This window comes from Mesocricetus auratus, unplaced genomic scaffold (genome assembly GCF_017639785.1).
Source record: "Mesocricetus auratus isolate SY011 unplaced genomic scaffold, BCM_Maur_2.0 Super-Scaffold_4256, whole genome shotgun sequence".
NCBI classification, from domain to species: domain Eukaryota; kingdom Metazoa; phylum Chordata; class Mammalia; order Rodentia; family Cricetidae; genus Mesocricetus; species Mesocricetus auratus.
Window position 1 is genome coordinate 83,448,980 of NW_024429182.1, and position 13,629 is coordinate 83,462,608.

General features: G+C 39.2%; 1 protein-coding gene across 14 annotated transcripts in view; it reads left to right on the forward strand.

Annotated features, from left to right (window-relative positions):
• Positions 1 to 13,629, forward strand: part of Sox6 (SRY-box transcription factor 6) — a 540,675-nt gene that overhangs the window by 350,108 nt on the left and 176,938 nt on the right. For all 14 annotated transcript variants that reach the window (XM_040755979.1, XM_040755976.1, XM_040755989.1 and 11 more), the window contains 2 exons: positions 10,264 to 10,436; positions 13,138 to 13,206. In XM_040755979.1, coding sequence (XP_040611913.1) covers positions 10,264 to 10,436; positions 13,138 to 13,206 — 242 coding nt within the window. The remainder of the gene's footprint in view (positions 1 to 10,263; positions 10,437 to 13,137; positions 13,207 to 13,629) is intronic.

A 13,629-nucleotide genomic window follows, 5' to 3' on the forward strand; every position in this document is an offset into this window, starting at 1 on the left:
ACCCAAAAGTGCTAGTCAGCATTATGTGTACTTCTTTCCCAGCAAAGCTGGTGAAGTACTCATTGCCACTAAGGAGCTGGCATTCAGGTGGGAAGTGTACGTGGTAGCCGTTCACTTGTCCTCCCTTGCTAACAATCTCCCTGATCAATTTGTGTGGCACTATTATCAATAGAGTAGGTATTAAATTTGGGCCCGGAATCAAGAAGTTCTGTTTGTGACTGTCTGTGGTTGTGCTTGAAGTTTACGTGCTCTCAAATTGCCATCTTTAGAAAAATTTTACACTTAAGTTCAACTTTTCTAACCTTTGTCTCTTCAAATTGTGATGCCCATCATTGCTGAATTGTATGTGGTGGTGTTCTATTCTGTTCTGTAAGTTATAAATAGTTCTATCTTGCTTCTGATTGCATACTCAGATTTTGCCATTACATTGAAACATTAGTTAAAATCTTTTAGTTAATAGGACAATTGTAAAATCAGAAATAATTTAAAGTTAAAAATGAGTTTATGAAATTAGTTTCAAGTTCTCATCAGAATCTATAATCTTATGAAACGATCCTTTGAAGACCTTGAATTGAGCTTTCTTTCTATATACTTACGGATGTCTTATTATGAGAGTATAAAGAAATTATTGTTTATAAGTTGAACAAACATGCATTAACTTTTAATTTTGTAAGAAAAGATATATTCTGAATCTTTTCCTCATATTGTAGTTTAGCATGTTCAACACCATCTTGTGATAGGAGACACCTAATCACTTCTGGTCCAGGTTTAATTTGTCTTCTTCTCTGTCTCTGACATTCAGTAATTCCTTTATTCTGAATATGATGAACTATGAATAGGAACTACTAGAGAATCTTCAAACATCATTCTCAACTTAGTGTATCTCCACAAAACTACGATGAAATAAACTTGGCAACACTTGTTTTAACCGGAAGACAGAAGCAGTCAAAGCTGAAAGTGTAAAGAATATATGCATTTGTCCATCTGTGTTTAATTGTGAAATGACAACTGAATGAAAAGCAGTTTTACGACTATATAAGCTTCACATACTCATCACCTGAGTTTGCAATAGGTGGCATGCACAAATAGCCAGTTACCTGGTCAGGTACTCAGCCATGGAATTCTGGAAACTACCAACCATATATGGTTTCATAAAAACACAGATTTTCTCTTTTATATGCATATAATATGCAACAATTGCACAACTGATATATATGTATATGTGTATGTGTATGTAGACAAGGTATATACTAGGTATATACATAGGTATAAGCTAAATAAAACATAAACTAGAATAAAAATAAAAGTCCTCTATCAAGAACTGTTCAGGAACAATTCCTGTCAGCAAACTACACACCACACACACACACACACACACACACACACACACACACACACACACACACACACTGTTCAAGGCAAATTGCAAAAACACCTGGGAAATGAACATTGTGTGTTCCAACCTTGTGGTACCTAGGAATTTTCTCTGACTTTGCAAGGTTTCCCCATGTAACTTCCTCCTGGCCAGTACTTATCTCAGTCCACAGATGTACTACATTCAGGGCAGCAGCACACTTGACACTTACAAATATTTGAGAAGTTCTCAGACTTTCATGGGTATTGTAAGTATTGTATCTGGAATGTTAGAGAATGTTGGAGAATGCTGTAGCCTGCATAATCATTGTGTCTGGGCTTGGAACCAGGAGGACATATGTTGTTTGGGGAGATGAGGGCAGGCCTAAGAAATAAGTACATAGAGGGGCTTCCCTGTGAGCCAGGCTGCTGGATTCTTGAGGAACTCAAGACCTGTCACTCAATGTCAAGATCTGTTTTCACATCCTTAACCTCAAAGTCTACTTTGCTACTTCTTTAGCTGTTTGATTTCCTAGTACAGTTTTTAAACTTATTTTGCAAATACAACTTTAAAGAGAAACTATGTATTTCTTTTTCTTGGGATCAGAGAAACAGCTCTTCCTGAGGACAGAAGTTTATTTCCTAGCATCTATGTTGGGAGGCTCACAACTGCTGGTAACTCTAGCTTCAGAGCCTCGGGCAGGGGGTCATTTGTACTCATGCACATACAAACACATGTAGGTAATTAAAATAATCTTTAAAAAGATAAAAAATAAAACACATTAGTTGTCTATTTCTAACACTTACCTGACACTAAAAATGCCTAATAGGTCCCTCACATCATTGTTTCTCACTTTTGCATATTCCTTGATTATATTCTCAGCCTGAGCTGAGGGACATTCATGGATTAGAATGAAAAGATTCAGATCCAGTCAATTGCTTTGTGAGTTGGTCAAATTACTTAGCTATTCATCTAGCTATAGTCTAGTTGTTCATCTGTGAACTGAACACAGCTATGCTGCGTTTAGGGTGCAGACTTAGTAATGTAACATATAAACAATGTTAGACAAAGTTCTTTTTTTATTATTTAAGTTAGAAACAAGCTTGTTTAACATGTCAATCCCAGCTCCCTCTGCCTCCCCTACCCCCCTCCCCACCAGGTCTTCCAGACCCCTACCCAATCTACACTCCAATCCCCAGGGAGGGTGAGGCCCTCCATGGTGGATATTCAGTAACTGTCATTTCATCCAGGGTAGGGCCTAGGCCCTCCCTCAAGAGTCCCAGATGAGAGAGCATCCCATATTGTGACATGGGCACTCAAAGTCTATTTGTATGCCAGGGATGAATACTATCCAACGCCCCACAGATTACCTAAGCCTCCTTACTGACACCCACCTTCGGGGATCTGGGTCAGTCCCATGCTTTCCAAACAGCCATCAATCTGGGGTCCAAGAGCTCCCCCTTGTTAGGTCAACTGTTTCTGTGGGTTAAACCAGCTCATATCTAACTCCTTTGCCCATCAGTTCTCTCTTTCTGACAGGAACTTCTTACTCCTCCCTTCCCAGCCTCTAGATATGATAGACTGTTCAATGAAGCCAAGTCTGCAAAACTTGGTGATTGAAACAAAATATGTCATTGTTCCTCTCCATAAAGGAGCAGAGACTTCATGTTTCAGAAAGGTGAAGTTATTATTTTTATGTGTTTGTTATGGAGACATAGCCATTACTGTCCATCACAAACACCTAGCAGTACCATCATGGCAGCCTATCTCCTGCTGAAGATGAGATGTGTCAGGATGCCTTCATTTCCGGACTCCCAAATGATTGGATAATAAAGCACAATGGGTTGATGCCCAGCTGTGAGGTTGGGAGCCCAGATGGCAGAGTTCCATGGATTGTTCTTGCTCAGTTAGGATCTGCAACATGAATAGACCTCAGTCGATCCAGGAAACACACTTCCTTTTATAGCCAGGAAGAAGGGAAGCTAAGGAGAGGTGAGTGTGCCTGGCATAGACAGGAGACCGGTCTTCATTTAGGAGGACCGGGTCTCCTTGTCTCTTGTTTAGCAGATTTCAAAGATATTTTTGGTGAGATTTCTTTACATTTTGAAAGGGGAATTCTCATATATTTAGAAAAAAAAAGCCCCTGTCTCAGTCCATGAGGCCAGTTTCCTGCGTGGCCCTCCTGAAGTCATTCCTAAGAGCACAACAGCTGCATTTATTAAACTTTTTATTTACTGAGGAGGGGATGGGAGCATATGTGAGCCATGACAATAGCCGACTGAGGAGAAAACAAAGCAATTCCAGTGTTCTGCTGTTTTGAAAAAAGTCATTCAGGATTTGGTCCTATTGGTTCAGCTGTTGTAACCAAAGCCTGATAAGATAATAGAGGGCTTTGTGGTTTTTTTTTTCTTCTGAAATCCTTTATCTTTATGATGCACTGGGCCCCTTAGAGTAGAAAGCTTTTAAAATTGCTGCTGGATTCAGGACTCAATTATCTGCTGGTACCCTGGGACAGAGGTTCCTTTCTCAGGCAGTCACCACAATGTAACTTTTATCGAGGAACCTTATGGTGTTTTGTGGATCTCCTCAGCTCACCCTGCTTATTTTTTGTTGACTTTTTGATGCCCTATTTTGTGACATTTAAAAGAAGATTCCATCAAAAAAGGCCAGGGCTAAATGATGTACTGGTCTTGTGAAGTGGCAACATCACAGCCCATCTGATGTGTGCAGGGCTACCGTGGGAGAAGCAGCAGTTTGACCAGGTTATCTGAGGGCAGGAAAGATCAAATGTGCCTTTCTTTTATGATTGGCATTGTATTTCTAGCTTTCTTCTCAAACAATGTCCATCTAAAAACAATTAGACCTGACCGGGAAATTGATTCGTAAAAGCTTTTCTTTTCAACTTACTTTAAAATCTTTCTGGATTGTTGACTGAGATCCTGGATTGATGTCACTTTGGAATTACTGTTAAGTGCTTTAATCTTTCCAGGACTGATGTGGAAAAGTCTATCCTCATTGGAACCCCACACCAGTGTTTCTGCCCGCCCTCTCCATCAGTCCGAGCATGGGCAATTTTAGCTGCAGATTCTTGTAATTTCGTTGTGACATTCTAACAAGTCTGTTAAAGTTACTCGTACAGAGATCCAATGAAGCAGGCTGGTTAGGTGCTGTTTCATGTTGAAGCCCCTTGGACATGCCTTCATACTGCTGTTTGCTGTTGGTTTTATTTGGCTTAGTGAATTTTACAACACAGCCCCTCATTTCATTACAAATAAAAAGCAGACAGGGAAGTGCACAGAATTTTATTTAGCTGTTCTCTGTTTTTTTCTCTCCCTGTTTTCCTCCCTCCTCCCACCCCTTTGACCTTTTCCCCACATTTTCTCTCTTCTTCCCTCTGCCTTCCCTCTCCCTTCTCTTTAAGTATCTCCATCCCATGCTCTAGAAGCTGCAGGCATAGGATTATTTGAAAAGAAGTGAGGCAAGCCCACATACAGAGTGGAGCCCTCCTTATACTACTTCCGGTGCCCAGTATTTTTCTAGTGCCACCAATTGTAATTATATGAGCTTCATATGGGCAAAATTAGCTGGCAGATTATGGTGCTAACTTTTATGAACTGATGTGTATGTATGGGGGAGACTTTCAAATTAATCTTAAATATGACTTTTGATATCCATTTTAATCTTTTGTTTTATACCAAGAAGGTATCTATTTCATGTAAATTTTTATATATTTTACATTTTTCTTTTTCTTTAGTGTTGAGCCTGAAGACAGGCTTGTAAAAGTTAAAAAAATAAATCACCCATTTTACTTAACTTTTCTAGGTTCTCCAGATTCAGACCAAAAAAGGCTAGAGGGCTGATTCTGAAACTGTTATAATAAAAGATAGTATTTGAAAACTTTTGACGAGAGAAATTGCCACCATATTTACATTTTGAAAAGTGTTTCCTTATTTACACACTATTGACTTCCTATTGAGACTCACAATTTTAACTACAACTGGTAAAGAATTCAATGGATCAAATTCAGTAAATCTGAAGTCACTGGAATAAAGGCCCCTCAGAAAAAAAAATGTGTCAATTTTAAAGGTCTTTCCTAACTGAAGACCATTTTGTGATAGAGCCAAAGGTTAATAAAATCAGTAGTGAATGTAGCAATTTTACAGATAAGCTATTCACAACAAGTGTAGTTACTTGAATAAAAAGCTAATTCAGTTCTAAAATACCACATGCAGTAGCAGTGAATAGCTGCTTTTAGGTGCTTTCCAGAGGAGGGTAAAATACAGAATCGCAGCACTCTTCTCTCACCGCGTCCCCGGCTGCCTGTAAATTGCTGTGAATGGGGCTGTGGGCTGACAGGCTCTATTAAGACAAACTGCCTTTCTCATCGGAGAGATAAAATAAATCAGGTGTTTAGTCAAATTAAAATACTTCAGCTGGAGCAGGCCCTAGGGAGTACTGATCCACCTTACTAATCTGAGAGAAACTCAAGACAGATGTGGTTTGGGGATAAAGATGACCCCATGGAAGAAAAAAGGGAAGAAAGAAAAAAAGAAAGGGAAAACCATCCTGCAGCTTGCAGCTTTGTCTGTGCAGTTGGAGAATAGATATAGTTTATGGAGGAGTGTCATCCGTACTCCGTGTGTGACATACAATAAAAGCAGGCGCACTGACTTGGAGAAAAGCTGTGTGCAGAAGCTTTTTTGCTGCCTCCCTTTTTGTGGTTGATGAAACTACCTCTGGCTTTGTGTGGGAGGCAGAAGAGACTGTTTTCTGGCAATGCGTTTGAGAGAGTCATTTTAAGATAGTCTAAAGATGTGAAACAGATGGTGTTAGGCTGTCCATGACCTCTGCTGGCTCTAGTGCATCCTTAGGCTCCGATCTATCTGTCTGCCTATCTTTCTATCATTTATGTATCATTTATCATTTATCTATCCAAGTTAATTTTGTCAAATATCAAAACATGATTTAGGATAAGATTTCCCACTTATTCTTAAGTTAATTGAAGAAGCATCTTAAAACCCTTTGTTTTCCTTAACATGCCCTGACTGTATATGGGAGTCCCACATCCCCTCATGGCTGCTGCTTCTTTCACAGCCACTTTGGCTATTCTAGTTTCTCTGAAAAAGTTTGGGAATGAAATAACTGTGTTCTCAGGTTGGCTTCATCACTATGATTCACACTTGATATTATTTTTATTACAGCAGGGAAGGTAAACACTTCATCAATTAAAACAGATCAATTAGTATAGGTTAAAATACTGATCTCTAAATTAATTGTGCCAAACTTATACAATGGGTATGGAACAGAAAAGTTACTCCTACTACCCACACCTGTGCATTTAGAGAACATAAGCTAGTGTATTGTTTGAATGCATTATTCCCTCATCTGAACTCAAGAACTAGCCACATGACTATATAAAGGATTTCTCATTCTAAAGGAATTTTAGATATGCTATGCTGCTGCATTTCATGCAGTGCCATTTGTTGTGGCTTAAAGCTATAAATAGACATCTACTGTCTATGTTCTATTTGCCATCTAGCTATCACCTATCACATATAATTTATATCTATTTAGTTGTCATTTATCATCTAGCTATCTATCACCTGTCATCTATATCTATCTAGCTATGTATCATTTGTTATCTACCATCTTCTACATCTGTCTATAAATCATCTGTTATCTGTCTGTCATCTATATATCTGTCCATAATCTACCTTTTCTATCACTTATATCAATCATCTATTAATTATTTATCATCTTTCAATCTATTGGATAAATTTTACTTAAGTTTAAGGAAAAATGGTATTATATGAGTACCTAAATCCTTAAATTACAAATACCGCTGTCTCCTTGTTTTATTTTCCTTAAACACCTGGCTAACTCCAATGAAAGAGTTTTTAGGTCATGCTTAACATTTGCAATCTGTTTCACTGTCTTCATACTCTGTAAAAATGATTCAGCTAAATGGTATTATTCTTTAAACCTAGGTCTTCATAATGGAGTCACCTAAGCATTTATAGATAGCACTGTTGGCCCTCACCTTGAACAAGAAGCTATCATTTACATATTATCCTCAGCTTCTCTGTTTATCAAGTAGAAGAGAAAGAGAAAACAGTGAAAGATTGTTGAAAGACTTTAAAAATGGAGGAAGGAAATTTCATCTTCACTGAGAAATATAAACATAAATTCAACTTGTGTGCTTTATTAACCAAGAACAGTGGTAGGACAGCTAGCTGTCCCAGTCTTCAGCAAGTCTCTTAACTCACCTCATATCATCAAGAATAACAAGAAAATTAGTGTATTAAGAATAGGACACAAAGCATAGGCAATAAAGCATGCACACTCTCCATTGATCTCAGAATTTGCAGCCTATTCTAAACATCACAGCCAGAGCTTCTTAAAATGTTAGTTATGTTGCATTGTTCTCAAAATGGACAGAAAACTCATCAAATGAGATCTACATGGACTGAATGGAGTGACATTTTCCTTTCTCTTTAGTCTCATCTGGTACCCTGATTTCTTTTATTTTCCTTGTTCATTTTCAATCACCTTTGTTTAATCTCTGAAACACACCAAAGCCCATATACCCCCAGCAGAGCCTGAGCCTATATTGGTTTTGTCCTTCTGGGAAACTATTGATTACTCACAACCATTCCCTTAGCTGTAGTTTCCTTGCTGTGACAACATTTCATATTTTCTAGAATGTTCTTTTGTCAAAAGGTCCCACTTATTCCCTAGCTAATTCATGTTCTTCTTGTTCTTTCTTTTCTCTAGGGTTCCTTCCTTGGACTTGGCTCCAAACTTGGGCCAACCTCCCTTAAAATAGTTGATTTGCTTGCAATTTGTCAGTAGTAATTTACATTCATACAGTGATTATTTGATATAGTACCTGGCACGTTATTCTCATCCAAAAGCTATTTACTGAATTAAAAAAGAATGAAATCAGTAAATAAATGAGTTTCTTAGTTTTAGTGTATCTTCTCAATCCTACACACAATAATGAAATATAACTGGATACTTTTGTGCTTTTAGAGATACTTTCTGATCTCCTTTGGCAACCTACATTTATAGGTTTTTGATTTAATATTTCTAGAACTTCTTTTTTTAAACCAAACCTAAAATCCTACTGATGAAACAAAGATCTGTTTTTCTTCTTTAATGCTTTCCAAAAGCCATTCTTGATTCGCTGCATATTTCCATAATCAGTGTTTCTACTTTCTTGTACTTCACTCTTGTCTTTTAATTTTGATTATACTCTTTCAGATCAGTCATTCTTTCAGGGACACAGGGAAGTCTTTTTTAAAGGATATGAATTGGTATTAAAATATAAAGATGTTTCTAACTGGTTGGTCTTCTGCAGACATCTGTCTTACCCTGAAGGAATCACATGCCAACAAATGCTAGCCAGTATCCTCTGAAGACACCTTTTTTTCCTAAGGGGGCACTCAGAAAATAAGGATACACATAATTAAGATGTTTTTAGCTTCTTGGGTTGTTCTGGTGCTTTCTTAGCAGGCATGGGTAAGGATTCACAGAGCTGGAATTCTACCCTTCCACATTCACAAAAATCAGCACTCTTCATACCCTTTGACAGCTGCTGGCATCTTCCTGAAAAGCTTTCAAAGCATAGATCTCTTCTTTATAATGAAACCAGTGAGGCTCCAATGCAGTGGCTGCAATCCTTGTCTTACGCTGCGGTAAAATGCTCTAATTTAGATTCACAAAAGGATTCTGTCCCCTTTACTTAGGAGAGCTGTGCAATTTGTCCATAAAAGACTGTGCAGTGCCATTAACGCATACCGTAAGTGCTCAGCATCTTTGCGTTCATTAAACTGCACATCCTTATGCATAACCTTCCAGCCTCTGAGCCTATTTTCTTCCTTTGAAGAGTTACAAATGGCAAAAGGGCATGGGTCCCCCAAGCAACATTGTTGCCTTTGAGGACTATCGTGGAAACCTTAACTTGATCCCTAGCCGAAAACCAAACCAAACAGCAAAAACCTCAAATCTTTCTTACCTAAAGCAGTTTTTATTCTCTTGGGAAAAACGTGTTCTATTGCCAAAAGAGTGTCCTCTTACCTCTGAAAGTCAGACAGACCTTTGACAATAGAAAGCCTTTGAGGACAATGATTAGGAAACTCCTTGGTCTGTGTTTAGTAAGCACCCACCCTATCCTTGCTATTGATAGAGTCATCGAGGAAAGAGGAGTTATAGAATATCAAAATACTAAAAGTTTCTGAACTTTGGTCATAACCATAGAACTTTGTTTTTTTTGAAAGTTTTTATTAGCACATATTAGATTTACATAATAGCGTGGCTGTTACATTTTCATACACATATATAGTGCATTCTGATGACACTCACCTCTCACTGCACTGTTGTCCCCTTCCACTCCTGTTGATGTCCTTCCTCTTCTCAACTAGTTCCTCTTACCCCATGTACTTTCTTGTCTTTTGTTGTTGTTGTTTTTAACTTGTTTTGTTTGATTATTTTCTGGTAACCCAATGAATTTAACTAGTAAGTAAACTAGAGTTTACTTGGTAAAGGGCCATATACAGGCTTCTTATTCATAGCTACACCTCTGAAGAAACTATTTCTCCCTCACACAGCCACCATTAGGTACCTATAGAACCTTAGCTTCTTGGTTTGCTAAAAGGATGGACATTTCATGAGGAGTAGATGGGTAGATTGTTCTGGTTGGTTTTGGTTTCAGAGGATTCTAGGTAGCTATATGGTTCTGGGCCATGAAAAGCACTAACTACATCATAGCACTCATGCACTCACAGTGGCTAATAGTCACTGTCCCAGACCCTTGCCTGGGAGATTTTCTTTCTAAATTCTGCCCTTCTTTCTTTGATTCCTTCAGACATTCCTCAAGCTTGTGAGATTTCTTCTCATTTCCATTTTAGGTACACCTGAGAGCCTAGCAGAGAAGGAACGGCAACTCTCCACCATGATTACCCAGCTGATCAGCTTGCGAGAGCAGCTCCTGGCAGCACACGATGAACAGAAAAAGCTGGCAGCCTCCCAGATCGAGAAACAGCGGCAGCAAATGGACCTTGCTCGCCAACAACAAGAACAGGTGAGGCTTGCAAAAGGAGCCAGGGAACTGGAGATGTGGTGGGGTGGGCGCCAAACTCAGCGAGCAATCATACTGATTGGTCTATTTGCTGTAGACTTTCTTCAGAAAATAAAATCAGGAAAATTCAAAAGAGGAAAAGGAAAAGAAAGAAAGGAAGAACAAAGAAGGAAAGAGGAGACTTCTAGAAATCCAGTCTTTAAGAAAACAGAGGTCAAAGAAATGTTTCCTAGCTAGAGTGGGACTGCTGACAGGCATGGATTTTGGAAGGTGTGCTTTGAATTACTTAGGTATAGTCAGCTAATTCTAGTGCTGTCAGTAGGTTCTCTCCAGGCCTTACATTCCTCTCTAGAAAGGAAGGGATTATCTTCTAGAAAAACTTTGGGACTTTTCAGCACATTGTCTCTGTGATTTTTTTTAACTCTGACTTTAAAGTGAGAACCCCTTAGTTCATCTCATTCCCCCCCAAGCAGTCCTGCCTGACTTATGCTTACTTTCCAAAACAATTATTAATATTCTGCCCTTCATCCATGTGAAGGTTGTATTGGTTTGGATGGTGCATTATAGTCACTTTCTAGAGTGCAACGGAGTCATCGAAAGCAAATTAGTGCATGGCTCCTCAAAGGACTAGACTTGATTGACTCAGAAATGAGAAGGAAGAAAAAAATATCAGAGTGTAAATGTATGTCTTTTAGAAAATGAACCACTTTTACAAATGATTTTCTTGTCTCCCAGAGTGCATTAGTATAACAATGATCCTATAGTATAGTCTCTCACGCTCTAGATCAGACCGACCCAAATTAATGTGCAGTTTTTAGAAATCTGACATTATTACTGGAATTATCTTTTCAGTTAAATGTATTTTACAGGGATATATAGAGTAGTATATGCTCTGTTGATTTTAATGAGTTGTGACGTCTGGTATTTTATATGCTTGAGTATTTGCCCACATGTAGGAATATGGACTCAGCCCCTAATGGAAAATAACATAAAGGAACACTGTAAAAAATCAGAAGTTAGAATGTCATTTAGCCATCCAGAGATGACACAGTAATTAACTATTGACACTTGTGAATAAGCTAGCACAAATTAATCTTGACACATTTGCAGACGAGTGATATCTTACAGTGAACACTTTGTAATTATATTTCAAAATGAAAATTAAATGACACTTAAAACTAGGTTGTCATGCTCAATGAAGCGAGCATGTAGCTCAACCGATTGGCAAATAAAATTCAGAGTTTGAGCCACATGGTGCTTATGTACCATACTTCACTGTGTCAAAGCCATGTGTGTAGAGTGGATGATGGTAATTGCGCTGTGGTGTTTCCAATGCATTTCTAGCTAGTACTTTATCATTTACGAGGGACCATCAATACTCGATGCTTGGTGGTGTTTCTCCAGTTTGCTAAGAGGAAATAAATATTCAGAGGTTACAGTGTCCACACCTAGACCTGCAAAGTGAGTGGTTCATTTCTGATTTGAGTGGCAATGAGCAGAGCAGGCCATGGTAACCTGATTAAATCCTGTTTCTGTGTGGACTGTAAGCTCTGGGAAAGAGCAATCCCAGTTCTTAAACTGGAGTCACTTAGAGGCCCCAGCATTACACTTCCAATATGAGCCACTTGTCACCAGAAACCATGGAACAGTATCAGGAAGTCTCCCACTGTGTTGTCATACCCTGGAAGACATGATTGGGTATCTCCCAGGTACTAGGTGAAGGGAGGTGACAGGAAGACTTAAGATGTATACAGGTGGAAGATGGAGTCATCATGCTCCTTTTCACTCCCAACATAGCTCATTCTAGAATCCAGGAAATAGGTAGAAGGAGAGACTCTTAATCACAAAGCTGTGCGGAATTTAGTCCTCCTGGGTGCTCTTGGGCTCTCCATGTCTCTTTGTTTCACAGTGCATACACTGAAAGAAACCTAAACCGTTTTAGAGCCCAAGGCTATGGTCAGCTGTGAGGGTGGGCAGTGTGCAGGCAGACAGGGAACAGCTGAACTCTGACTCGTGGTTAGTTAGGCAGCAAGCTCCACCTTCTTTTGCCTTATAAGGGGTAAATGTGGTCTCTTGTAGGGTCTGGATTTCATGGCTAGTATTTCCTTCAATATACCAGATAACTTCATAAAATGCTGAGTTTGATTGCTGTGCAAAGAAAGGTACTATAACACCTGTATGCAGTCCTATGCTATGGAACAAGTGCATCACTGTCATAAAAACGCTTGCTTTGTAGATCAGAGAGTGTCATCCAAAAGCTGCAGACTTTTCGCTGTTTACTATATTTTCATGTCTCTCTGATAATATTTGTAAGTGTGCCAGGGCCAGATGACAGAACTAGATCTGTGGCACATTAGGAAACCCTTTGCTTGCAGATTTTACTTTTCGCAGCCAGACTAACCTCTTTGCACAAATGTGACAGGGTTTTCCTGTTTTATTCTGCAAGGATGCAAAGTCCCGTGGTTTCCAGTCAGTCAGTGCAGAATGAGGAGCGTGCTCTAGCTGAGAGCACAAGACTTTAGTTTGCACTTCTGGATAAAGTAGAGGTACCCAACTGACTCTGATTCTGTTTTTCCTCTATGGCCCCACTGCCTCCATCCAGAGAGTCTTTGGTGCAGTAAAGCATTCAGGCAGTAGCAGGGGAGAAGTAATGGCAAAGGTGCAAGCATTTCGTTTTAACCTAATGGAACTTTATTTCCGATAGATCGCAAGACAACAGCAACAACTTCTCCAGCAGCAGCACAAGATTAATCTCCTGCAGCAACAGATCCAGGTCAGTGTGTTTTATTACCTCATCTGATTACCCAGTGTGCTCCTCCTTGAAAATGGAATTTAAGGTGTTGTAAATGCATGCCTGTCTTATCAACAGTGCCAACGTGGCTGTTATTCAAGGGTGATGTACACAGTGGTTGTCCAGGGGGACAGTCCAGTGGTGGTCACAGCATTCTTTGGTGTGATATGTGAGCAGAATATACCTACTCGCCCTCCTCAACTCTGCCTTGTTCCATTTGCCCTAACATCACCAAGCTGAAACCATTTGGTTTCCAAGGCAGCATATGTAGATTCTGTTTTCACTGCTAAATGCCACTTTCTGCTTTGTGTTTTATTATGTAGTAGGGCCACAGAGAGAAGATTACTTTTATTTACTCATTAGGACCGGTTGAGTCAATTCTGAGAAGAATCTGGGGAAAACCTA